Below are 23,564 nucleotides of genomic sequence, written 5' to 3'. Positions count from 1 at the left end.
TGACTATAGCTCCCTGTCTTTATCTGAAAATTTAACACGATTTCCAATAACAGTAAGAATTGATCTCTTTAAGAAAATTCTGAGTTAAAGTCTGTTTTTAAGTAGCTATTTACATTTATACTCTCTCACTCTTCTATTTTAACTGTAAAAGAATAGAGGGTAGCTAAGATCTAATCTGGGAGCACAATTCAGTTACAGAATGGCTGCAGTTGAAGGGCCAGTTTGATCTATTAGGTAATCATTTCCAGAGTGAGTCACCTATCAAAACTTTCACAATGAAAAGGGCATTTGAAAATGTTACTTTTTTGGTTTAAGTTCAAAACAGTAAATATATCCTGTTCAAATGAAGTACCCACCCATAGAAATAGGTCTTGGAAATGTGTTTCCCTCAGCTCTTAAAAATGCCGTAAAAGATGTCTAAGACAGTTCTCCATTAAAGAAGGCAAACTTTTGAAATGTAAACTTTTTTGCTTTCCTGACAAGAGAGCTGAAGGGGTAGGAAGATTCGAAGGTAGAAGCAGAATTAAATCAGCAGTTCAAAACTATGCCCTGTGTTTGTTAAAATTTAAACCTTCCACTCTGCGAAAAACACCATCAAGAGAATGAAAAGACAAGCCACAGACCTGGAGAAAACATTTGCAAAAGACACATGTGATCAAGCACTGTTATCCAAATGTGCCAAGAACTCTTACAACTGAACAATAAGAAAACAAACAACCTGATTAAAAAGATGAGCCAAATAACAGGATCCCACTGCTCACCTATTAGAATGGCCAGAACAGGATGTTGAGGGCAGTGAAAATACTCTGTGACACCATAACGATGGATGCATGTCGTTATACATTTGTTCAGACCCACAGAATGTACAACAACAGGAGTGGCCCCTAATGTAAACTCTGGACTCTATGGTGGGGGATGTTGATAGTAGGGGAAGCTGTGCATGTGGGGGGGCAGGGGGACAAGGGAAATCCCTGTACCTTCCACTCAATTTTGCTGTAAACCTAAAATTAAAAAAAATTAAATATAGTTTTTAAAAAAATGAAAGAGAAGGGAGGGGAAATGCCAAAATATAGAGGAGCTAGCAGTATGTAAATGATCTTATAGCAAGACTGTTAACAAACCACGTATCTCCCTTCCACACTCACTAATTTGACAGGAGCCCTTTTCTTCCTACTTGTATCCTCATGTTTATGGACGCTCAGTTTAGCAGAGGAGTTAACTGCACAGATTTGGAGTCAGACGGTGGCCTTGCCACTTGGCTTGCTGTTAGAATGAATTGGGCAGATTCATTCATTTGAGCTTCTCTCAAAGCTGCAGTTTCCTATCTGGGAACTGGAGATACTAACAACTACCTCATAAGGTTGTTGTGAGGATCCAACCAGGTTCTGTACGTTCAGCTTTGGTGCGGTACCAAATACAGAGTAAGTGCTTAATAAAAGGTTATTATTACTATCGTTAGAAAAGTGCTTGGTTTACAAATAATTGTACATACTAAATGAGTTAAAACACGTGGTGAAGTGTTCCATGGGCATCAAACCACTTGAACAGTTTCTGACACATAGTGCTCAATAATAAGTGATTATACTATTGGTGGGTCTGTGTCATTTCAGGGGTAGGAGAGGGAAGCTTCTGAGACCTAGGGAAATACTTCCCTGGCCAACCCACCACCTTCTCATTTAGCAGGCAATGACCCCCAAGTGAGGGGGAGGGACAGGCCAGGTGCCTGGACAGCTTTCTCAGAACCCCAGCACTTTCTTCTCAACGCAGGCAGAGGCAGGGAGGAGGCAGGAGAGGAAGGAGCTCGCTTTATGGAGTACCTGCTGGGTGCCTAGAACCTTCAGTATGACATCTCTTTTTAGCCTCATGGTTAACCCCAGAGAACTGTAACTATCCCTGTTTGACCAAGGAGGAGGCTAAAACTCATAACTAAGGAACTACCAAGATTTCACAGGCAGGAAACAGCAGGACAGGACCAGAACCAGGTTGTTCCGCATTCACCTTGGAAATGTTGTTACAAGTGGGGCTGAGGACCTCATAATCTCCGAAGTATGTCAGTCAGGAATGTCATGGAAGCAGGAGGGATGAAGAGAAGCTGGTTTGCCATGTGTAAATTTTAACCTCACAGTAAGGTATGTAAGCTTTAAGGGCTAGCTGGAAGCCCAAGAACCATTTAAGACATTATTTCAAGGGAAAAGCTTTCACATGCCAAGCATCTACCATCACTTTGCAAATTGGGGACTGCTCTATATAATATAAATAATTGTGGGGTTTTTTGTTTATTTTTCCTATTTTACATGAATTATGACTATAAATCAAGTGAACTTCTTGCTTACTAATAGAGCTTCCAAAGCAGAGGGGAAAAAAATAGAGAAACAGGAAGACACCTCAGACCCCATCTTTTTTTTTTTTATTTTTTTAATGTTTATTTTATTTTTTTTTGAGAGAGAGAAACAGAGTGGGAGCAGGAGAGGGAGACACAGAAACCAAAGCAGGCTCCAGGCTCTGAGCTCTCAGCACAGAGCCCGATGTGGGGCTCAAACCCACAAACAGTGAAATCATGACCTGAGCTGAAATCTGAGGCTTAACTGACTGGGCCATCCAGGGCCCCCACCTCAGACCCCATCTAAGGCAAACCACCTCTTCTACAGACAGGGACACTGAGGTCCAGAGAGAGGCATGATTTGTCTCAGTTCTCTGCTTTTCTGACTCACCTCCTGGGATGGTCCCGTTGAAGCAGATTATCCTTGCTATTTGTCTTTCAGGGAATATCTGTCGGCACTTGCTGCCCCTGGTTCAGTGCCCCACCTTAATCGTGCATGGGGAGAAGGATCCTCTGGTCCCACGTTTCCATGCCGACTTCATACACAAACATGTGAGAGGGTCACGGTAAGTCCAGTCTCTGCTTCAGCGCTCTGCCTCACCGCCTTAGGAAATGCGTGGAAGAAGCCTTGTAAGGAAAGGAAGCATGAAGATTGGGGTTTTTTAAGGTATTACCCGCCCCCTCATTTTGCCCTTGTCAATAAATAGTACTGCTCTATTTAGGGTTCCAGGGAAACATGGAGCACATGGAGCCCTGATTTGTGGGTAACCAGTACCCAGAGGGAAAGAAATTCTTGGGTGGATTATTTTAATGTTGCTGCAAAGGCATATCTGCTAATAGGTAGTAAGCCCTGTAACTCTGCAGACAGTTTAGATTTGTAGCAATCATTGTTAATTAAAACACTTTTATATATTTGGGAATTTTCAGGTTAGTTTATCATTATAAAGGTACTATCGACCCTAGGGAAACTATATTAATTCCAGAGATGCTGTCATTACTCTGGACATCTTTGGAATTCTTTTGGAATTGGCTTTAGTAATGAGAAAATCCTCCCTCCCTTCCTCTTTGCCTCCTTCCCTCTTTGCCTCCCTCCTCTTCTTTCCCTCCATGAGCCTTGTTGTTGTTTTTTTTTTTAATTTATTTATTTTTGAGAGAGAGACAGCATGAGCAGGGGAGGGGCAGAGACAGAGAAGGAGACACAGAATCTGAAACAGGCTCCAGGCTCTGAGCCATCAGCCCAGAGCCTGACGCGGGGCTCGAACTCAGGAATGGGGAGATCATGACCTGAACTGAAGTCAGACGCCCAACCAACTGAGCCACCCAGGCTCCCCATCCATGAGCAGTTTTCTGATGTCTACTGTGGACCAGCACTGCTTGGCATGGTCCTTGCTGGCCCCTGCCCTGTGTGCACACAACAGCCCATCAGGGAAAGCAGACTCAGAAACAGTTCCACAACTTCTTTTTTTAATTATTAATTTTTTTTGAATTCCAGGATAGTTAAATATTAGTTTCAGATGTACTGATTTAACAGTGCTAAATATTAGTTACAGGTGTACAATATTGTGATTCAACAATTCTACACATTACTCAGTGCTCATTATGACAAGTACTCTTAATCCCGTTCACCTATTTCACCCATTCCCTACCCACCTCCCCTCTGGAAACCATCAGTCTGTTCTCTATACTTAAGAGTCTGTTTCTTGAGTTGTCTCTCTGTCTCTCTTTTTCCACTACTCGTTTCTTAAATATCACATATGACTGAAAACATATGGTATTTGTTTTTCTCTGACTGGCTTATTTCACTTGGCATTATACTCTCTAGATCCATCTTACAAATGACAAGATTTTGTTCTTTTTACAACTGAACAATACTCCATTGTGTACATATACCACCTCTTCTTTATCCGTTCACCAGTCGATGGACTCTTGGGTTGCTTCTATAATTTGGCTATTGTAAATAATGCTACTATAAACATATAATGCATGTATCTCTTTGAGTGAGTGTTTTTGTATTCTTTGGGATAAATACCCAGTAGTGTGATTACTAGGGTGGGGTAATTCCATTTTTCACTTTTTGAGGAAATTCCATACTGTTTTCCAGAGTAGCTGTATCAGTTTGCATTTCCACCAACAGAGCAAGAGAACTCCCCTTTCTCTACATCCTCGCCAACACCTGTTGTTTCTTGAGTTGTTGATTTTAGCCATTCTGACAGGTGTGAAGTGATATCTCCCTGTAATTTTGATTTGCATTTCCCTGATGGTGAGTGATGCATCTTTGCATGTCTGTTGGCCATCTGGATATCTTCTTTGGAGAAATATCTGTTTATGTCTTCTGCCTTATTTTTTAATTGGATTATTTGTTTTTTGGATGCTGAGTTTATAAGTTCTTTACATATTTTGGATACTAACCCTTTATCAGATATATCACTTGCAAATGTCTTCTCTCATTCAGTAGATTGTCTTTTTGTTTTGTTGATCATTTCCTTTGCTGTGCAGAAGCTTTTTAATTTTTTTTTTAACATTTATTATTGAGAGGCAGAGAGACACAGAGTGTGAGCAGGGGAGAGGTAGAGAGAGGGGGAGACACAGAATATGAAGTAGGTTGCAGGTTCTGAGCTGTCAGCACAGAGCCTGACGTGGGGCTGGAACTCATGAACTGTGAGATCATGACCTGAGCCGAAGTCAGTCGCCCAACCAACTGAGCCACCCAGGTGCCCCTGTGCAGAAGCTTTTTATCTAGATGTAGTCCCAATAGTTTATTTTTGCTTTTGTTCCCTTGCCTCAGGAGACATATTAGTAAGAAGTTGCTATGTCCATGTCAGAGAAATTACTGCCTGTGTTTTCTGCTAGGATTTTATAGTTTTAGGCCTCACATTTAGGTCCTTAATCCATTTTGAATTTATCTGTGTGTGGTGTAAGCCATCCACCACTACTTCTTTTTTTTTAATGTTTATTTATTTTTGAAAGAGTGAACGTGGGGTAGGGGCAGAGGGAGGGGAACATAGGATCTGAAGTGGGCTCTGTCCTGACAGCAGAGAGCCCAATGTGGGGCTTGAACTCACAAACTGCAAGACCATGACCTGAGCCGAAGTCAGACGCTCAGATGGCTGAGCCACCCAGGTGCAACAGCCATCCACTGCTTCTTAATCATATTATTCCATGATACATTTCAACAGATTTCTTAAAGAATATTTAAATGTAGGGGACATGCTTCTTATTCTACAATAATATATAATTATTATAAAACTGTATAATTTTTATATCCATATAGCGTTATGTATTTTAAAGGGCATTTTACATACAATATCTAATAATTCTTCATAACAAACTTATGAAAAAATATTGTCCCCATTTACAGATGAGAAAAATCAAGGCTAAGAGATGTTAAGCAATCTTCTAAGGTTGCATAGCTAGTAAATGACAAATCCTAGATTTTTTTTCCCCTCCTAATATAGCACGTTTCCCCCACAGCACAGCTGCCTCTCATAAACATACTCTTATTTTAATATGATGGTAAGATGCCTGGATTATATACTTGCTGACCTGGTTAATTATCTTCTAGCTTCAGAAATGACAGGTTTTGCACACTGACGCTCATGGTAAATGCAGTGTGTTCCCTCAGAAAACCAGGTTCAATAAAAGTCAGTCTGCAAGAAAGTTTAATTTAGGAATTCTGTTCTAAACCCATCTCCTAGCAACAGAATACATCAATATGGGAAAAATTTTTTCCCTTCCCGTTCAGATGTTAATTATTTCAGTGGACTATTTTGTGAAAGATCATTTTTTTTAGAGCAGTATTCTTTGGAACAAGTGAGTTGAAGGTGAAGTGTTATTGGCAATGATTGTCTTCAACTGGTTTGCATTTTATACCTCTTACCTTCATCTGCTAAAAGACCCCTTTATGTTGGACATGAATATGAACCCACCTGGAACACAGGTGGTTTATTTTGGACCCCACAAAAGGAAAATGGGTTCTTTGAGCACCAGAGTCCTTTGAGATTCAGCCATTTGACAACAGGGAAGCAGGTTAGAGTGGCAGGTTCCCAGTGAACTTAATATTTCATTATCTTGCTAGGTACATTTATAATTAAATTTAAGGATACAGTCTATCCCTTCAGAGATTATATCAACAGGTATTACATATGAAACAAATGCCTTTCTCTCAGAAGGAGGCCAAATGGAGGGCGCTGGGTGGCTCAGTAGGTTAAGGGTCTGACTTCAGCTCAGATAATGATCTCACAGTTTGTGAGTTCGAGCTCCGCATTGGGCTCTCTGCTGTCAGCAAAGAGCCTGCTTCAGATCCTTTGTTCCCCCCCCCCCCGGCTTCCCCCCCAACCCTGCTCTCTTTCTCTCTCTCTCTCTCAAACATAAATAAACATTTAAAAAAAAAAAAGGAGGCCAAAGGAAGGGCAGGGTTGTTCAGCAGGCCTGCTTCCTATGTCAATTTGTCTCTCTTTTTGTGTATGTGTATGTGAGGAACAATGGTAGACTCTCTTGGAAGCGAAAAGGCATTAAAGATCATTCGGGTTCAGTGGTTTTAAAATTTGTTTTTAGCTGAACCGTTCCTCCTAATAAACTCTGGTGCAGGAGTCCAAGATACAAAACATAAATAAGAGCTATTCTGATAATAGCAGCGATGGGGAGCAGACCTGCCCCTTTGATTCTTCTTGTTCTGCCTCAGCCCCTGTGCATTCCCTGCTCATCCAGCCCTCCCTCCTAGACTGAAAAGCCCTGATGTCGCTCACCACCTCCCTGGCTAGCTAGCTTCTTCTTGGGCATCACCCTCAAGGTCAGCCCTGGCTCACTTTTGGAGGATTTGTGTTGAGCAGAGGTTGGCGTCCATCAGAACCCTTTGGGGTTGCAGTGGATGGGCCCCAGGAGGCAGTGGGGCTGAGCCAGCTCAGAAGAGGATGTGACTACACAGCTGAGTAAGCTACATGTGTGCTTACAGTGTATACTGGTCAGCTGGGGCCGCTGTAACAAGTATCACACTGGGCAGCGTAAACAGTAGAAATCTATTCCGTCAGAGTTCTGGAGGCTGGAAATCTGAGATCAGGGTATCAGCAGGATTGATTTCTTCTTATGCTTCTTTCCTTGGCTTATAGATAGTTCTTCTCCCTGTATCCTTACATGGTCTTCCCTCTGTGTATGTGCCTTCATCTCCTCTTATAAGGATACCAGTCACGTTGGATTGGGGCCCACTCATATGATCTCATTAATCGCCTCTTTAAAGATCTTCTATCCAAATAAGTCACACTTTGAGGTCGTGGGGGTTAGGACTTCAGCATATGGATTCGTAGAGGATGCAGTTCAGGGCATAATCCTATGTTTCTGTGGAGGTGCTCCGATCTTGGGAATGAGAGGACCAGTGGAGACGAGGGTCTAGGTTTCAGACCCAGCTGCAGATGACCAGCACCTTGCCTGGAATCCCCTTCCAGCCCTCAGCCCCTTCTGTGGCCTGGCCAAGTGTGCTCATCCCTCAGGTAGCAACTCAGATGTATCCTCCTCCAATTACTTATCTTTTTGGGATCACCTGGCCCTTTTTAACCGCTGTTAGCATGTAAATTTAATATTCCTCCTGCTGAGCATGTCAGCACCAGTCCCAGGATGTGGTCTAGTGCATTTTAAAGTGTTTAGTACACTTTGAAAGAAAGAGAACATGAGAGGCACACAAGGGCCATTGACTGGTGACTCAGTCCCAAAAAGTGTGGTGCAGAGTCCCAACTGCATGTTCTGAGACCAGGGCCAGAGAGCCAGGTCAGGTGGGAAAGAATGATGGGTAAAGTGTGCAAAGAGCTGGGGTTCAATGTCAATGAAAGGGGAGAGGTGGAAAATGGAGTCTTTCCTGGAAAGCAGAACTGGTGTGTTGGAGTCCTGGAACCCTTCATAGCAGTGGTTACATGCCCTGGCAGGGAAGGAGATGGACCCAGGTCTGAGTGCTGGCTCTGTCACTAAGTGTGTGCCCTTCAGCAGTGTGCATCTGTTTCTATACCTCTGTTTCCCTGTGTGTAAGATGGTGATGATACCTGTCATTTGTTTGTACATTTAAGATTTAATAGGAGCTCAGTATGCAGTAGCTGCCACTTCTGTGGGTGGAATGCTGCTGTGGGTTCAGGTGATCAGGGGCCCGAGGAGACAGCTGGGGTGTGGCTTGTGAGTAGGTCAGTGGCAAGCTGCCCTCGACCCGATTTTCAGCACCATTGTCAGTACAGGTGTGTGGGTGTATTAGCGTTCTCCAGAGAAACAGAACCAATAGGATACACATAGCACACACACACAGGGGCTCCTGGGTGGCTCAGTTGGTTGGGCGTCTGACTTCAGCTCAGCTCATGATCTCACAGTCCGTGAGTTCGGGCCCCGTGTCAGGCTCTGTGCTGACAGCTCAGAGCCAGGAGCCTGCTTTGGGTTCTGTGTCTCCCCCTCTCTCTCTCTGCCCCTCCCCTGCTCATGCTCTGTCTCTCTCTCTCTCAAAAATAAATAAAAACATTTTAAAAATTTTTAAAAGAAAAAAAACACACACAGGTTGATTTACTATATGGAATAGGAATTGGCTCATGAAATTATGGAAGCTGAGAAGTCCAAGATCTTCAGTGGGCAAGCTGGAACATCTAGCAAACTGGAGGCCTGAGAGAGCCAATGGTGTGGTTCCAGTGTGACCGAAGGCCTGAGAACCAGAAAGAGTCAGTGTTTCAGTTTGAGTCCAAAAGCAAGAAAAAGTTGATGTCTCAGTTTGAAGGCAGTCAGGCAGGAAGCATTTCCTCTTATCGGGGGAGGGGGGGTGACCAGCCTTTTTCTTCTATTCAGACCTTCAACTGATTGGATGTGGCCCACCTGTATCAGGGAGGACAATCTACTTCACTGAATTCTAATGATTTAACTGTTAATCTCATCCAAAAACACCCTCACAGAAACACCCGGAACAATGTTTGATCAAATATCTGGGCATCCATGGCTCAGTCAAGTTTACACATAAAACCAACCATCACAGTGGGGAGGGCAAAGGTACAGGCATTTTCCACAGAGGTCTTGGCCTGTGGTAGGTTCACTGGAGAATGTGCCAGCAGGCTGGCAGTGAGGGTACATGTGATTAGGTTGTCTAGGCAGTGGGCCAGGTTCTGTCCTCTGACTCATGGAAGGGAAGAAGAGAGGAAGGGACTTCTCTCTGTAGCTTCCTGGGCTCTTCAAGTCTGGCCATCAGAGGTCTGGCCCAGAGGCCATCAAGTCTGGCCCAGACCTCCAGTGCAGGCCAGGAGGAGATGCACATGAGCGGGGGTGAGATGAATTGACCTAGGTGACAGAGATTGATGCTGAGGACAAAGGTTTGTTTTTAGCTCTGTGGTAAAGTGAGCCAGGTTACTGGGAGTAGGTGGACAGTAAGCAGGGATGGCTGCCTTGGCTTCCACTTCTAGGCCAACCCCAAATTTGTGACAGGGGAGGGGAGATGTGCCCTCCCCTCTAACTGCCCCGGATGACTTTCTCTCTAGCTCTCCCCATCCCTTCCTCCTGCAAGTGCTCCCTCTAGTGCCTCATCTCTGTTTGCTGCTGTGGTTGAAGGGAAAGCAATCAGCTCAAGATCCCACTTAGGGTCAGGTTACAAGATTAACTCCAAACAGGATTAGGCTCATCCTTACAAAGCTGAATCCTTTGCATTGTAGGGAGAGTGGGGTCTCATCCTTTCTAGACAAGACTTACCGTGACATGTTGTAAAATCTCTCCAACTGGAGTGGATTGTGTTAGCCAAATGTAAATAGATTATGCTCCCAAGTCAGAGCATTTCATTAATATGTCATACATAATTAGAACCTTTGTAAGGACTTTTGCACCTTGTAAAGTACAATTCAATAAGAATAAGAAAATAATAGCAAACATTTATTGGTCACTGTGTGCCCAGAGATCCCGTACTATGAGCCTCATATGCATTTTGTCATCAGAATAATCCTATGGGGGTAGATGCTGTTACTCATCCCCCTTTTCCAGATGAGGAATTGTGGTTTCAGGAGATGAAGTAACTTGCTAGCATAGATCCCATGTTGATTAGACTGGACATGTCCTGACCCCATACTGCCCATGCCTTTAACCCTGTGGTATCACCTCCAATAACATGCAGCTATGACCCAAAGAAAGTTCTCAGTCCAGTCAGAAGGCCCCTACTTGGCCCTTGTAATCCCCCAGGTTTGGCAAGGCTTGTGTCTCCACACACGAGTTACAAGCATCCATCTGGTAGACCCCGATAGCCCAGAGGGGTCTGTTCCTAGCTGTGGCATTACTAGAAAAACAGCCTCTGAGGAAGTTTTGTTTCTTTCTAATGCTTGAGACAAGGTTGCATTTGAGAGAAGAAACTTTGCAGCAAGATCTCTACTTCCGCCTTTCCCAAACATCTACTTGGGCCTGGCCGCCCTCTGGCTGAGAGGAGAGAGCCTGCTGGGGAAGATGCAGGCTGGGAGGCCATGCTCTACATCCCTGCTTTACCAGCTTGAAGGGAATTATGGCCCATCCATTATCACCCTTTTCGTAGATGGGCTCTCTAAAAGGAACAGAGAGGGCGCCTGGGTGGCTCAGTCGGTTGAGCCTCCGACTTTGGCTCAGGTCATGATCTCATAGTTTGTGAGTTGGAGACCTGCATCAGGTTCACTGCTGTCAGCACAGAGCCTGCTTCGGATCCTTTGTTCTTCTCTCCCTGTGTCCCCCCCGTGCTCACGCTGTCTCTCTGAAAATAAAGAACATAATAAATAGATGGATAGATAGATCGATAGATAGCAAGCAGAGAATAAAGAATTGAAAGGGGATGTTGTTGGCAGCCAGGTTTGGATGGCCTGGGGAGGAATGCCTGAAAGAGAGAAGGCCTCCCGGTGAATCACATTGCTGTCCAGTTTTCATAGGGGAAGAGCTCCAGGTACAAAGAACGACTACTTTGGTTTTTGGTTAAAACAGAAATGCTCAGACTTAACTAACAACTTTATGGGTTCATATATGATGTAGAGGTTTATCATATCCAAAGTGAAGGAAAAAACTATAGCGCATTACTTATTGCCTGTTCCTGTCTGTAGCTCTCCGAGCTTAACTTGAAAGCTGTAGAAGGTTAGACTGAGGAAGGAGAGGTAATATAGTGGGGCCAGCGTGTTTCTCCTTCATCACCTCACCTGTGAAGAGCATCCTGGAAGGAGTGTTCTCAAGCAGAGGTAAAACCACCACTGAATTTACACTGTGGGATTAGACACATTTCTGTTGCTGAGAAGATCTAGAGTCACATCTCTTTTTCTAAAGGAGCCAAATGCAGGCAGGAGCCGGCCCCAGCAAGCAGGAGGCCCCTTCATTTCCAGCTGAGCCATGTGTTTGATTGTGGGGGACTTGCTACTAGTTTTCCTGGAAAATGTGGTTGTTTGAAAACACAGAGCATGGGATTAGTTCCTTTTGTTATTTGGGTGAGAAGCTCCCTCAGCAGTACACTGCTACATTGCCTTGACATCTACATATTTATGCTTGTCCAGGTGACTGTTCCCAAAGAGGTACACTTGTTAAGTGTTAAGTGTAGTGAATCCTGTGTCAGACCTAAAGGCCAAGGATATACTAAGGACCTTGAAATGACCTCCCAAATGTATCAAGGAGAAGAGCAATTTTCTTCATAACCCTATCCCTCCACCCACCTATCCACAGTCCAGTGCAGTTCTGAATGTAGATGCCTCAAAACAGGCCTCCACTATTTTTAATGAAGGGAACCTAATTTTTCTTTACCTGAGACCTATAGAGATTACCAATGAATAGTGCAGGAGCACTGAGGCTAAAAAAAGAAGAGATTCACAGTAGGTGTCTCTCCTTCCTTGGGAATCCTGAGAAAATTGTAGCAACAGGGTAGAGCATGTGATAACCAGCTTGACTACCCACGAAGGAAAACATCCAGCTTTGGCAGGTCGGGGTCCCTCTGTTTCAGCGTTCAGTTAGTATACATTCAGTTTAGCCTAGACGTGTCCTTCTATGACCTTTCAATATCCTTGCAGTTTGTTATTTTCTGCCTTCTAAAAATGGAGACCCTGAACATCCCTGCAAGCCCTTGTTCCTTGTGTAGCACAACTGGGGTTCTGTCTTTGGGGTTGGTGCAGCTTATCCTTTATTTCCTGAACCACATTAAAATTGAATTTGGAGTGTTCTATTAATGGCATTATTAGCTTTCCCCAGGGCCTCAGAAAGATGCCAACAATATATCCTTTTTCAAGTAGATTATCATGTGTATCTACATACACCTACCTCACGCCCAGTGTGGTGGAGTTGCAGGGGGCCCAACATTGTCCAAGGACAGCTCTATTCCCCAGCTCCTTTTCCCTGCAAATCCTCCTTAGTGCCCACTGAAGTTCTTAGAGCTCTCAAACCCCAGTTGCTGAAAGGTCAGAGAATTAGGCAATGTAGTAACTGGCATTTTGCCCCAGTATGACCCTTTTAATGTCCCTATTGTTACTGTATATAAAATAGCTTGAACTTTTGCTTATATCCTAAAAGCTTTGTTTAAAACTTTTATTATTTCTGTGCTTTTATAGCCAATAAGTGCAGAACTCAGAGAAGACTGCTTTTATTAAAGAAATTGCAACCAGCCACATTTGACCAAAAGCTTATTGAAAGAAGTCTCATGAGCACAGTGAGGTTTGCCACAAGACATGTTGTGACAGCTGCAGAACAAAGCGTTGCTGATGCCGCCTCCAGCTGCCCTCACAATCCTAAGGAACACTTAACTTGCCCTTTGTCTGGTGGCTTGTATCCAGACTTAGTCAATCCTCCAAAAATGACTGGGTGATTTTGAGCCTTAAACAACAGGCTGGTGGGGGATATGATTTCTGATTTGGGCTTTCACTGTAGGAAACCCCAAGAAGCTCACCTGTTCCAATCCAGTGGAGTCTGGACATTTCGTATTTTTATCACCTCCTCAACGTTCTCTCTTAACGTCAACCTTATTAAAATGGATTTTTTTTTCTCCCTAGGTAACGACCAAATCACATCCCCCACTCTCATCAGATTTAAAGTCAAACTCTTTGTTACAGGATACAGTTCCAAATTCCAGTTGCCATGTGTGTGCTCTGTTAAGTCAACGCCCAAGAAGCTTTCACCCTTAAGTCTATATTCGGGGAAAGTTTGTATTACGTATCTTATGTTTTCTCCCCAATAGTAGTCACGAAAAGAAGGGGCGGTTTTCCACTTCAGATTTTCACGAAATGTTAGAAAGGGTAAGAGTTTGATTAAATTGTGTGCCATTAATCATAAGTGCTTTTTTTTTTTTTTAAGTTGCATTTGATGCCAGAAGGCAAACACAACCTGCATCTGCGTTTTGCAAATGAATTCAATAAGTTAGCAGAAGACTTCTTACAATAAAAATGCCCACTGCTGGGAGCTGGGCATTCCTTAGTGTGGGGCTTCAGCCTGTTGCCACCTGTGAAACACACCCGTCACACCTCACCTCACCTGCCTCCCTGTGCTTTCTACTCCCTGCAAAGTACTCTCAGACATGTACAGATAATGACCTATTAAAACGTCTTCTAGGGGCGTCTGGGTGGCTCAGTCGATTAAGTGTGATTCTGGATTTCAGCTCAGGTCACGATCTTGTGGTTCATGAGTTCGAGCCCTGCATCCTGCTCTGGGCTGACAGCTCAGAGCCTGCTTGGGATACTTTCTCTCTGCCCCTCCTCCCCTCATACTCCTTCTAAATAAATGAATAAACACAAACAAACTTAAAGTCTTGTAGCTGTAAAGGCTACAAAAATTAGATCTGATTTTTTAAACATTAAGTTGTGAATTCTACCATTAGTTAAAATAAATTCTGGTTGTGATTTACTTTCTCTCGTATCTTAGGTGAAGCATTTGGAGTATTTATCACTGTTATTTCAGGGTACATTGAATCTTGAATTTATGCTGTACTTTTTATCTGAGAGGTACAAGTTTTCACTGGTCTTTTTACTTGTGTTTATCACATTGTTCAAAGTAGAGAAACACGACCCTCCATACTACATTTTCACAAGGGTTGCTGGAACTACAGCAAGTAAGGGAGGAAGGTTTGCTTTGTCCTTAAATCTCAATTCACTCCTGGACATGTTTACTGGATTCATTTACTTTAATACTTGGGGTCAGTGAGAGTGAAAAATATGTCCTTATATCTGTCTTTATTAAAAGGGCAGAGAAGCCATTAACTTAAAAATACTTAACAAAAATCCAATTTTGTTAAGATGACTAAACCCAGAAGCATTTACTGGAAGGGCACCTGGGTGGCTCAGTCATGAGCTCACTGTTCTGGACGTTGAGCCTGGTGTCCAGTTCTGCACTAACAGTGCAGAGCCTGCTTGGAGTCCTCTCTCCCTCTCCCTCTGCCCCTCCACCACTTGTGTGCACGCTCTCTCTCAAATAAATATTTAAAAAGAAAAAAAAAAAGATGTAGTGAGTTAAAAACCAAAAAAAGCATTTAGTGGAATAAAAATTACCTGAAATGAAAAAAGAGACCACACAGTTTTAGACACATGCTTTTTTATTAGTATAGATATCTTAGACAATACTGTAATTTTTAGGAGTTCCACATTATTACATCAACAGTGTGAATTTCTGACAGAGGCAAAACTGAGCACCATAGTATACAAATAGAAAGACCATGCTTGATTGAGGACAACAGAAGTTCACTAAAGATGCACGATGTATTTGAGAAGTCCTTAAGCCTCGTCCTCACCCTCCTCCTCCTCGAACTCACCCTGCTCGTCGGCCGTGGCGTCCTGGTACTGCTGGTACTCGGACACCAGGTCGTTCATGTTGCTCTCGGCCTCGGTGAACTCCATCTCATCCATGCCCTCGCCCGTGTACCAGTGCAGGAAGGCCTTGCGCCGGAACATGGCCGTGAACTGCTCCGAGATGCGCTTGAACAGCTCCTGGATGGCCGTGCTGTTGCCGATGAAGGTGGCCGACATCTTGAGGCCGCGCGGCGGGATGTCGCACACGGCCGTCTTCACGTTGTTGGGGATCCACTCGACAAAGTAGCTGCTGTTCTTGTTCTGCACGTTGAGCATCTGCTCGTCCACCTCCTTCATGGACATGCGGCCGCGGAAGATGGCAGCCACGGTCAGGTAGCGGCCGTGGCGCGGGTCGCACGCGGCCATCATGTTCTTGGAGTCGAACATCTGCTGGGTCAGCTCGGGCACCGTCAGCGCGCGGTACTGCTGGCTGCCCCGGCTGGTGAGCGGCGCGAAGCCGGGCATGAAGAAGTGCAGGCGCGGGAAGGGCACCATGTTCACGGCCAGCTTGCGCAGGTCGGCGTTCAGCTGGCCCGGGAAGCGCAGGCAGGTGGTCACCCCGCTCATGGTGGCCGACACCAGGTGGTTGAGGTCGCCGTACGTGGGGGTGGTCAGTTTCAGGGTACGGAAGCAGATGTCGTACAGCGCCTCGTTGTCAATGGAGTAGGTTTCATCTGTGTTCTCCACTAGCTGGTGCACCGACAGGGTGGCGTTGTAGGGCTCGACCACCGTGTCTGACACCTTGGGCGAGGGCATGACGCTGAAGGTGTTCATGATGCGGTCGGGGTACTCCTCCCGGATCTTGCTGATGAGCAGGGTGCCCATCCCAGACCCTGTGCCGCCCCCCAGCGAGTGGGTCAGCTGGAAGCCCTGCAGACAGTCACAGCTTTCTGATTCCTTCCTCACCACGTCCAGGACCGAGTCGACCAGCTCGGCTCCCTCTGTGTAGTGGCCCTTTGCCCAGTTGTTTCCAGCACCGCTCTGGCCTGCCAGAGGGAAAGGAGAATATTAGACACTAAAACATAAGGAAATCTGAATTCTTTCATTTTGACTATAGACTAATCTTGGAATTGCAGATTCTTTTTTAGATATGGTTTCTTACAGAAAATTTTCTATACATCCATGATCTTCAAAAACACTGGAGATCATAAGCAAGTTTATTCATATGGAGTTATTAACTGACCAAGAAGACGGTTTAACAAAACCCAACTGGTTTTAAAATTAGGAACAGGAAGCTTCTGTGAATAGGTTTAATAAACAGGCAAGGGCAAGGGTACAATATGATCCAAAAAGAAGGGCTCCAAGCTGCTGTCTCCACTTCTGGTCACAACCTGTGCCTTTGGCCTTTGGCTGCCTGAAGTGGTTACCTGCTGTCTCGGGCCCTCTGACATTACCGGCAGCCTGTTAACCTTCCTGTTGGAAGGTTCATCACTGCTCAGTATTCTTTACTGCCACGGGCTGCTCTGTAGTAGGAGCACCATAGAAGCCCTCTGCAGGCTGACAGCTCTTTGAGCTGCCCAGAGAGGGGCCAGAGAAGTGGCCAGGACCCAAGGCTGTCCATGGACACACAATCTCCACCTTAGCATTCAGCACCAAGAACGATGATTTCCACAGTGTTGAGAAAGGAGACTCACTGAGCCATTTGCCATGGATCAGGACTACATACCGAACACGAAGTTGTCTGGCCTGAAGATCTGGCCAAATGGTCCAGACCTGACCGAGTCCATGGTGCCTGGCTCCAGATCCACCAGGATGGCCCGAGGTACGTATTTGTTACCTGTGGGGAACAGAGCCAGACTTAGACCTGCAGTGGGCAAGGGAATCACAGGCAAGACTGTGCTCTATGTGCCTTTCACGGCAGAATCATTAGAGAAAATTCTAGCATCTGAGGCAAAAGTGAGCAGAGGTGCTTTTCTGCTTTAAAAGAGATGATGGCATGCTTAGTCATGGCAAACATGCAGGAGTCGTAAGGAACTATAAAGTGTATTTTTGCCAGTTGACATTTAAAATGAATGCAAGAAGCATGTCTTTGGCATTTGTATGTTCCTAGCACATTCCGTCTGCCACGGTATGCAAAGCAAGGTTGACTAGGCAAAAAAACAAAACCAAACAAAAAACACTGAAATAATCACCAGCAGCTTCGTTGTAGTACACATTGATTCTCTCCAGCTGCAAGTCACTGTCTCCATGGTAACTGCCAGTGGGGTCGATCCCATGCTCATCACTGATGACCTCCCAAAACTGGGGAGAAAAAAAAACACCACATGATGGCCTAGCATCCTAAATATCAAGAAGGATGGCCCTTTTCTCCCTGTCATGTCCTTGGAACAGTGGCCATTGTGGTCAGACAGTGGAGGAGTCCTATAGGCACAAGCCCCTGTTCCTCCAGCAGCTGCTGCAGAGGGGCTTGGAAATCTGCAGAGCATCGGCCATATTATGGCAACAGACTGCAAAGCGCGAAGGGCACTGAACCAGGAGGGTGAGCCCAGCAGATCCCCTTCTAGGGAAAGCTATGGATGCTGGGGAGGCCATCACCCCCAGGCAGGGCAGAATGTCACAGCATCCCAGCTGATGGACGGGTCCTGCCAGCCAGGACCAAGGACCACTTGGACCCCGCCCTGAGAGACTGCCTCCAGGGATCAATGTCTCCTGGCGCAAGCCCCACCCAGCCCTCCAGGCAGCACAGTTTTCTACCACTGACATCCTGTGGCCTGTCGCCCCTGCCCCCAGCAGGGGATGGTTGGGGAAGGGCAGGCAGGAGGAATCTGGGAGCCCGATTGGGGACAGTGGCCAGAGCAGGGCACGCTGAGGGCACAGGCTCCATTGTGAATTTGCAGCAGGAAAGGGGGCGGGGAGGTTGGGGTGGGCAATATGGCGGTTCTGAAAGAGACCACGTCCTTGTCCAGGCGCCCGCCCACACCCTTGCACCACGCTGGCTCCTGCCTTGCCCACTGCGGTGGGAAGTCCCAGCCCCAGGACGGTCACCTGCCGCCTCCCAGACAGGAAGTCAGACTCTGACATTATGTATCATCACGTCCAGATGGTGCTCATATTAGGGAAATTATCTAACATCCTCGTCTTTGTAACCCGACAAGAAGTCTCTCTAGCTTGTCACCCCAATGACATTGCATTTTTTTCATTCAAACTATAGAGGAAAATAAAATTGAATTCCACATGAGGCCACTGGATTAATAAGACCTCTGCCCCTACCCAAATTTCGGAGAGTAATACATCCAGGGTAATGTCGACTACGTCTGGCAGAAGGGCCGTGTCCGAGGAAATTTCAAAAGGCCTTGATTAAAGGCACACACAACTGCGTCGCCGCGCGCATCGTGGCAGGTTGTGTGGCTTCCTGGGCCCCACCCGGCGGCCGCGCCGAGAATGCGCCACCGGGCCGGCGGGCTACCGCCGCCTCCCCCCGGCCCCTGCCCTGCACCCTGGGGTCCCGCCGCCCCTGACCCGGGTCCGCACCCTCGGGGCCTGCCGCCCCCTGCCCAGCCCCTGCCGGGCGGTGCGCCCACCTTGGCGCCGATCTGGTTGCCGCACTGGCCCGCCTGGATGTGCACGATCTCGCGCATGGTGCCGGCTGCGGAGAGGGTGGAGGCGCTGGCCCTCGGAGCTGTGCACGGCGCGACCGGCGGACTCCGCAGCAGAGACCAGTCGCCGCCCCCCAGCCCAGCCTTTTATACGGGGGGACTGGTCCCCTCCCCGGTCTGGCCTGCGATGACGTAATGGAGGGCGGGGCTGGGGGCGGCGCCGCGGGGACTGCGGCACCGCGAGGGGGAGCTGGGGCGCGGTGCGAGGTGCGGGGGCGCTCCGGCCTGACTGCTGACTGCAGGGAGGGCGCCCGGCACCTTCGTCCGGCGGCCAAGGGCGGTGTCGCGGCATCGGGCCCAGCCAGCCGCGGTCGGCTCGATCCACGGACGCTGCCCCACCCTTGAACTGGGTCCTTCAGTAAACTGCATCCACACCCACCTTTCCACTCTGGATACCCGAGAGGGGCTGGAAACCTGGGTCGCGGAACCAGGGGGAGGGGCTGCCTCCAAAAGGGGTCCTCGCCTCCTCGGAAGGGCGAGAGGCAGCGAGTACCCTTTGGAGCAGGGAGACTAGGAGTGATAGTGGGCTCTCGGTCTGTTCGCTAAGCTTTCCTGCCTGCCTCTCTAGGCAGGGTCCCCGAGTCCTGGCCGCATTCTCTTTCTATTTAGGGTGGGAATTCGCAGCTAGTCTAAACGAGGGGAGGGGGCGCAGGGTGGGGAAGAGTGAGGGGTTTCTCGGTGAGAGCAGATGGGAACTGTGTTCAAGGAAACCAAGGGTGGCAGGGTGGCATTTTCCTTCTACTTGTGAGGAAGGTGGTTGGTTTGAGAGGGTGCTGGATTTGTCTCAGTCTGCTTTGGGTCTTCTTCATAAAAACCACCTAAATGTGGAAAATTCTGCGTGCGAGAGTGTGTGTCAGAGAGGATATTCTAGCCACACATCAGCCCAGGTATGTGTGCCTTGCATTCAGTATGTCAGCTGGAGCTCACCGCAGCCTTATAGAGCTGCCCAGTCTGGTTCAAAGGCCACCAGCCACGTGTGACTACTAAACACTTGAAATGTAGGTAGTCTAAATTGAGATGTGCTTTAAGTGTAAGTATTCACTGGATTTCGTGGACTGGGCACGTTAAAAGGCTGTAAAATATTCCATTACTACTTTTGTATATTGATTACATATCAAAATAATATTGTGGATCTATTTTTAAAATTAATTTCACTCATTTTTCTTTACCTTTTTAAATGACTGCTGCACTAGTAGTGACTACTGGAAAAATTTGTTACCTTTGTGACTCATGTGGTATTTCTATTGAACAGCCCTGTTCTAGAGTAAATGTAATGACTCTCCCAATTTCGCAGCTCGGAGAAGGAGGCTCAAAGAGCTGACTAGCTACAAAGCTAGTAAGTGAGGACATCTAGATTCCTTCTACAAAGACAAAGCCCAGGTGAGTTTTAAAGGCTTGGTCAGGTTGACGTAACACCCAATCTTAATTATTCTCAAAGATGATCCTGAACATTGGGCTAGGTGAACAGGGATCTGGGGACTGTTTTTGTTTCCCTGCACATACTCCTTTTCCTCTCTGGGGCCAGTTTCTCCAACTATAAAATGGTGATAATTATAGGTGCCCTGCAGCCAGCTTTGTGAGCAGGAAATGAGAAGCTCTATATGAAAGCAAGTCAAGTTTATGGAGCAAAACTGCCCCCCCATAAAACCAAGCTGATGCTGTCGTTATAAGTAGGAAGCCTGCTTGCCATGTTAATAGTGGGCATATATCAGAGGCGGGCAGTGCCATGGCTTCATCACACCTGCTTTAAGAAGCCAGTCCTTTGGGGTCCTCTCAGAACCAGTCAGGTGCCTGATGCCCTGTCTCAGAAAGGGATGGGTTTCCTAGGCTCTCTCCTCCCCTCCCTCCCCTTGCAGATGGGCCCCCAGTACACAGTCCATCCCACTGATGCTGTTCCCAGGTTCCTAAGGCCTGGCCTCCTACCTTCTCCCCATGTCTGCCTCCAACTAGGACATCTTGGACTCTTCATGACCAGCCAAGCTTGGTCCCCTCCAGAGAATGGCCCTGCCCCAGGTAACTTCACCAATAGCACAGTGCCACAAAGATTTTCTGGAGATAATTGCCTCTGGCCTTGTTGTTGCCTTCAAGATGGGGACTTGGGGCCAAATAGCAGAAGATGTGACCTGATAGGGACCTTACTGGGGACATGGGACCCTGACAGGGGTGCTTTTCCCTACCTGTGGAGGGCTAGATCACCCTCATGGACGGTGCCCCCTCTGCTTTGTTTTGGTTGGGTCCTTAAGCACATCACCTACCTTCTCTGAGCCTCTGTTACCATATCCGAAACATAGAAATCTGTTTTTGTTATGTTGTGTATGTGAGACACAATGTGAGCTGGACGTTTAGTGAACATGCAGTCAATAAATAAATGACAACATTGATTACACCAGGCCCAGGCACATGAGGACTGCCCGTGGATTACTGGCAACAAATGTCCTTGGCCGAGGCTCCCTCCTCCCGCCACCCAGTCTGCACCCAGCCTGCTTTCTCCTCTGCTCACTCCTCCCCCAGTCCCCGCCCCTGTTGTCTGTTGGAATATAATCAAAGAAGCACACAGGCAGATTTTTAAATAATGCCTGCCCAGCCTCAGGTGACTCATCCGATGGCTGTGAGCTCCAACTCTCCTCCATGTGGGCGTCGCCAGCACCACCACATTGTCACACAGCAAAGCTATGCTGCACAGCACCCATGCAGATGATAACAGGGGAAACAAGGCCCACTGATCCTCCCCTTCCCTGGAATAGGCTTTTGGCAAGCTTTGGGGAAAGGTGGCTTTCTCCCCTACGCTCCTGTATAAAAAGGAGCAGATCTTCTGGCTGTTGGGCAGGGTGGTGGGGGAGGAGAGCCAGCATCCTCCTGCCACCTGTCATTTCCTGCTTTGGACTTGATGTCACTGTCGAGTGTTTGAGCCATCCCTGCCCTGAAGGCACTTTGGGGTGATGATGACAAAATTCAGACTGGAAAGGAAAGGAGTGAATTCCCAGTAGAAGGCTGGGCCGGGCCTGCATTTTACAGAGGGACTCAGGATCTCACGTTTCGCTCTGCTGGGCTGTTCTTATTTCCTGCCTTCCATGAGAGGAGTCTTGTGAAAGCACCCTGGAGATGTAGGATGATGATGAACATTGCTCTCAGTGGATGCCATCTCTAACGCGACGCATGTGATCTGGTTGAGAGAGATTTAATTGGGATTCTGAAATTTTGAGCATCAGTAGAATAATGAAAACCCAAGAGCCATTCCAGCAGTAAAGTTGTATGAATTATTCGGGAACAGTCTCACAGTGTATTTGTTTGTGTCCTCAGAGGAGGTCCAGGGGACAAAGCACTTCCACTTCTCTTTCCTGTGAAACTCGTCTAAAATAGCCTTGCCTGCTATATGTGTGCTGTGAGCACACATCTTCACGCTTTTGAATAAAAGCATTTCTTTATGAAGATGGAGGAAATTTACTTAAAGCACCTAAAGTGCTTCCTCTTTATAAAGACCACCTAGGTGTCAGTTGATCATCCTACTCTTGATTTTAGCTCAGGACATGATCCCAGGGTTGTGGGGTCCAGCTCTGCACCTAGTGTGGAGCCCACTTAAGATTCTCTCTCTCCCCCTGCCCCTCTCCCCTGCTCGTGCTCTCTCTCTCTAAAATAAAAATAAATAGGGGCACCTGGGTGTCTCAGTCGGTTAAGCGTCTGACTCTTGGTTTCCTCTCAGGTTATGATCTCACGGTTTGTGAGTTCGAGCCCCGTGTCAGGCACCGTTCTGATAGCATGGAGCCTGCTTGGGATTCTCTCTCTCTCCCTCTGTCTCGTCCCTCCCCTGGTCACTCTCTCTCTCAAAATAAATAAATTTTTTAAAATTAGTAAAATAAAAATAAATAAAATAAATAAAAATAAAAAATTAAAAGACTGCTTAAAGTATAAATAGTCTGAGCCCCAATTTAACTTACTTTGAAAATGTCATTTCCACCACGTTATAGTTAATAAATGTTTGCACCAGATAATAATAATTTGGAGTAAATATATGGCAATGTTTTTTAGCCCCTTCTAGAATGTTTCATTCCCAGTATGTGTTACTTTTACTAGAATTGTCAATCTGGACCTTTCAAAATAGAAAACAACAAATATGTGTGTGTATGTATGTGTGTGTGTGTGTGTGTGTATAATATACACATACATTATATACACATATATATTTTATTATGGTAAGAAAACTTATTTTACATATTCATATTTTCTGACTACAAAATTAGAAATTTTAGAAAATACTAAAGAACATTGAGTGTCTTTCTACCCTTCTCTGTATGTGCTTTTCTTCTTCCTTTTCCTGGTCATTTGGGTGTTTCTGTTTGTTCTTTTTTAACATCATTTCAGTTACGTTCACCTTGGACATTAGAAATGAAGAAATACTATATTTTTTTATGCCATGACCTAAATCACAGTCTTACAAATTCTCAAACATATGTAACCTTCTCCCAACTGTTACCATTTTCCCCATAATCTAGAGCATCTGGAACATGCCAGACTCTCCAAACAAACTCTGCTTCACACACCCAGGGCTGTTCACATGACTGGAATGAATTTCCCCCCATTCAGCCCACTCCCACATTGCCTGGATGGAATTAAGAGCACAGGCCCTGGATGGAGTGGGTGCAAATCCTTACTCTAACACTCATTAGCTGTGTGACTGAGAGAAAGTTACTTAACCTCTCTGTGCTTCAATTGCTTCATCAGTAAAGTGGTAATCATAATAGCACCTACTTCTTAGAGTTGCTACAAGGACCAAATGAATTAATATGTGAAAGCAATTAGAATACCACCTGCCCCATAGTAAGTGTTATATAAATATTAGCTATTATAATTGGTATTATTTCCTTCCTTCCCTCTTTCCTTCCTTCCAGGGAGCGCCTG

General features: G+C 46.1%; 2 protein-coding genes across 4 annotated transcripts in view; one reads left to right on the top strand and one right to left on the bottom strand.

Moving 5' to 3' along the window:
* The window catches only part of BPHL (biphenyl hydrolase like), a 38,343-nt gene extending 24,277 nt beyond the window's left edge, over nucleotides 1–14,066 (top strand). For all 3 annotated transcript variants that reach the window (XM_047859665.1, XM_047859663.1, XM_047859664.1), the window contains exons 6-7: nucleotides 2,763–2,886; nucleotides 13,588–14,066. In XM_047859665.1, coding sequence (XP_047715621.1) covers nucleotides 2,763–2,886; nucleotides 13,588–13,641 — 178 coding nt within the window. In that variant the 3' untranslated portion in view covers nucleotides 13,642–14,066. The remainder of the gene's footprint in view (nucleotides 1–2,762; nucleotides 2,887–13,587) is intronic.
* A 735-nt stretch (nucleotides 14,067–14,801) lies between these two features.
* TUBB2A (tubulin beta 2A class IIa) lies at nucleotides 14,802–18,779 on the bottom strand. The gene is made up of 4 exons (XM_047859661.1): nucleotides 18,594–18,779; nucleotides 17,205–17,313; nucleotides 16,739–16,849; nucleotides 14,802–16,058 (listed from the first exon to the last, which is right to left on the bottom strand). Exons 1-4 carry the CDS (start codon nucleotides 18,648–18,650, stop codon nucleotides 14,998–15,000), a joined length of 1,338 nt encoding a protein of 445 aa, XP_047715617.1. The 5' UTR covers nucleotides 18,651–18,779; the 3' UTR covers nucleotides 14,802–14,997.
* Nucleotides 18,780–23,564: the final 4,785 nt, after the last annotated feature.

The sequence above is a fragment of the Prionailurus viverrinus genome, chromosome B2, assembly GCF_022837055.1.
Source record: "Prionailurus viverrinus isolate Anna chromosome B2, UM_Priviv_1.0, whole genome shotgun sequence".
Lineage (NCBI taxonomy): Eukaryota > Metazoa > Chordata > Mammalia > Carnivora > Felidae > Prionailurus > Prionailurus viverrinus.
Note: the sequence above shows the minus strand (reverse complement) of the source record. Positions and strands in the feature narration are given on the sequence as shown.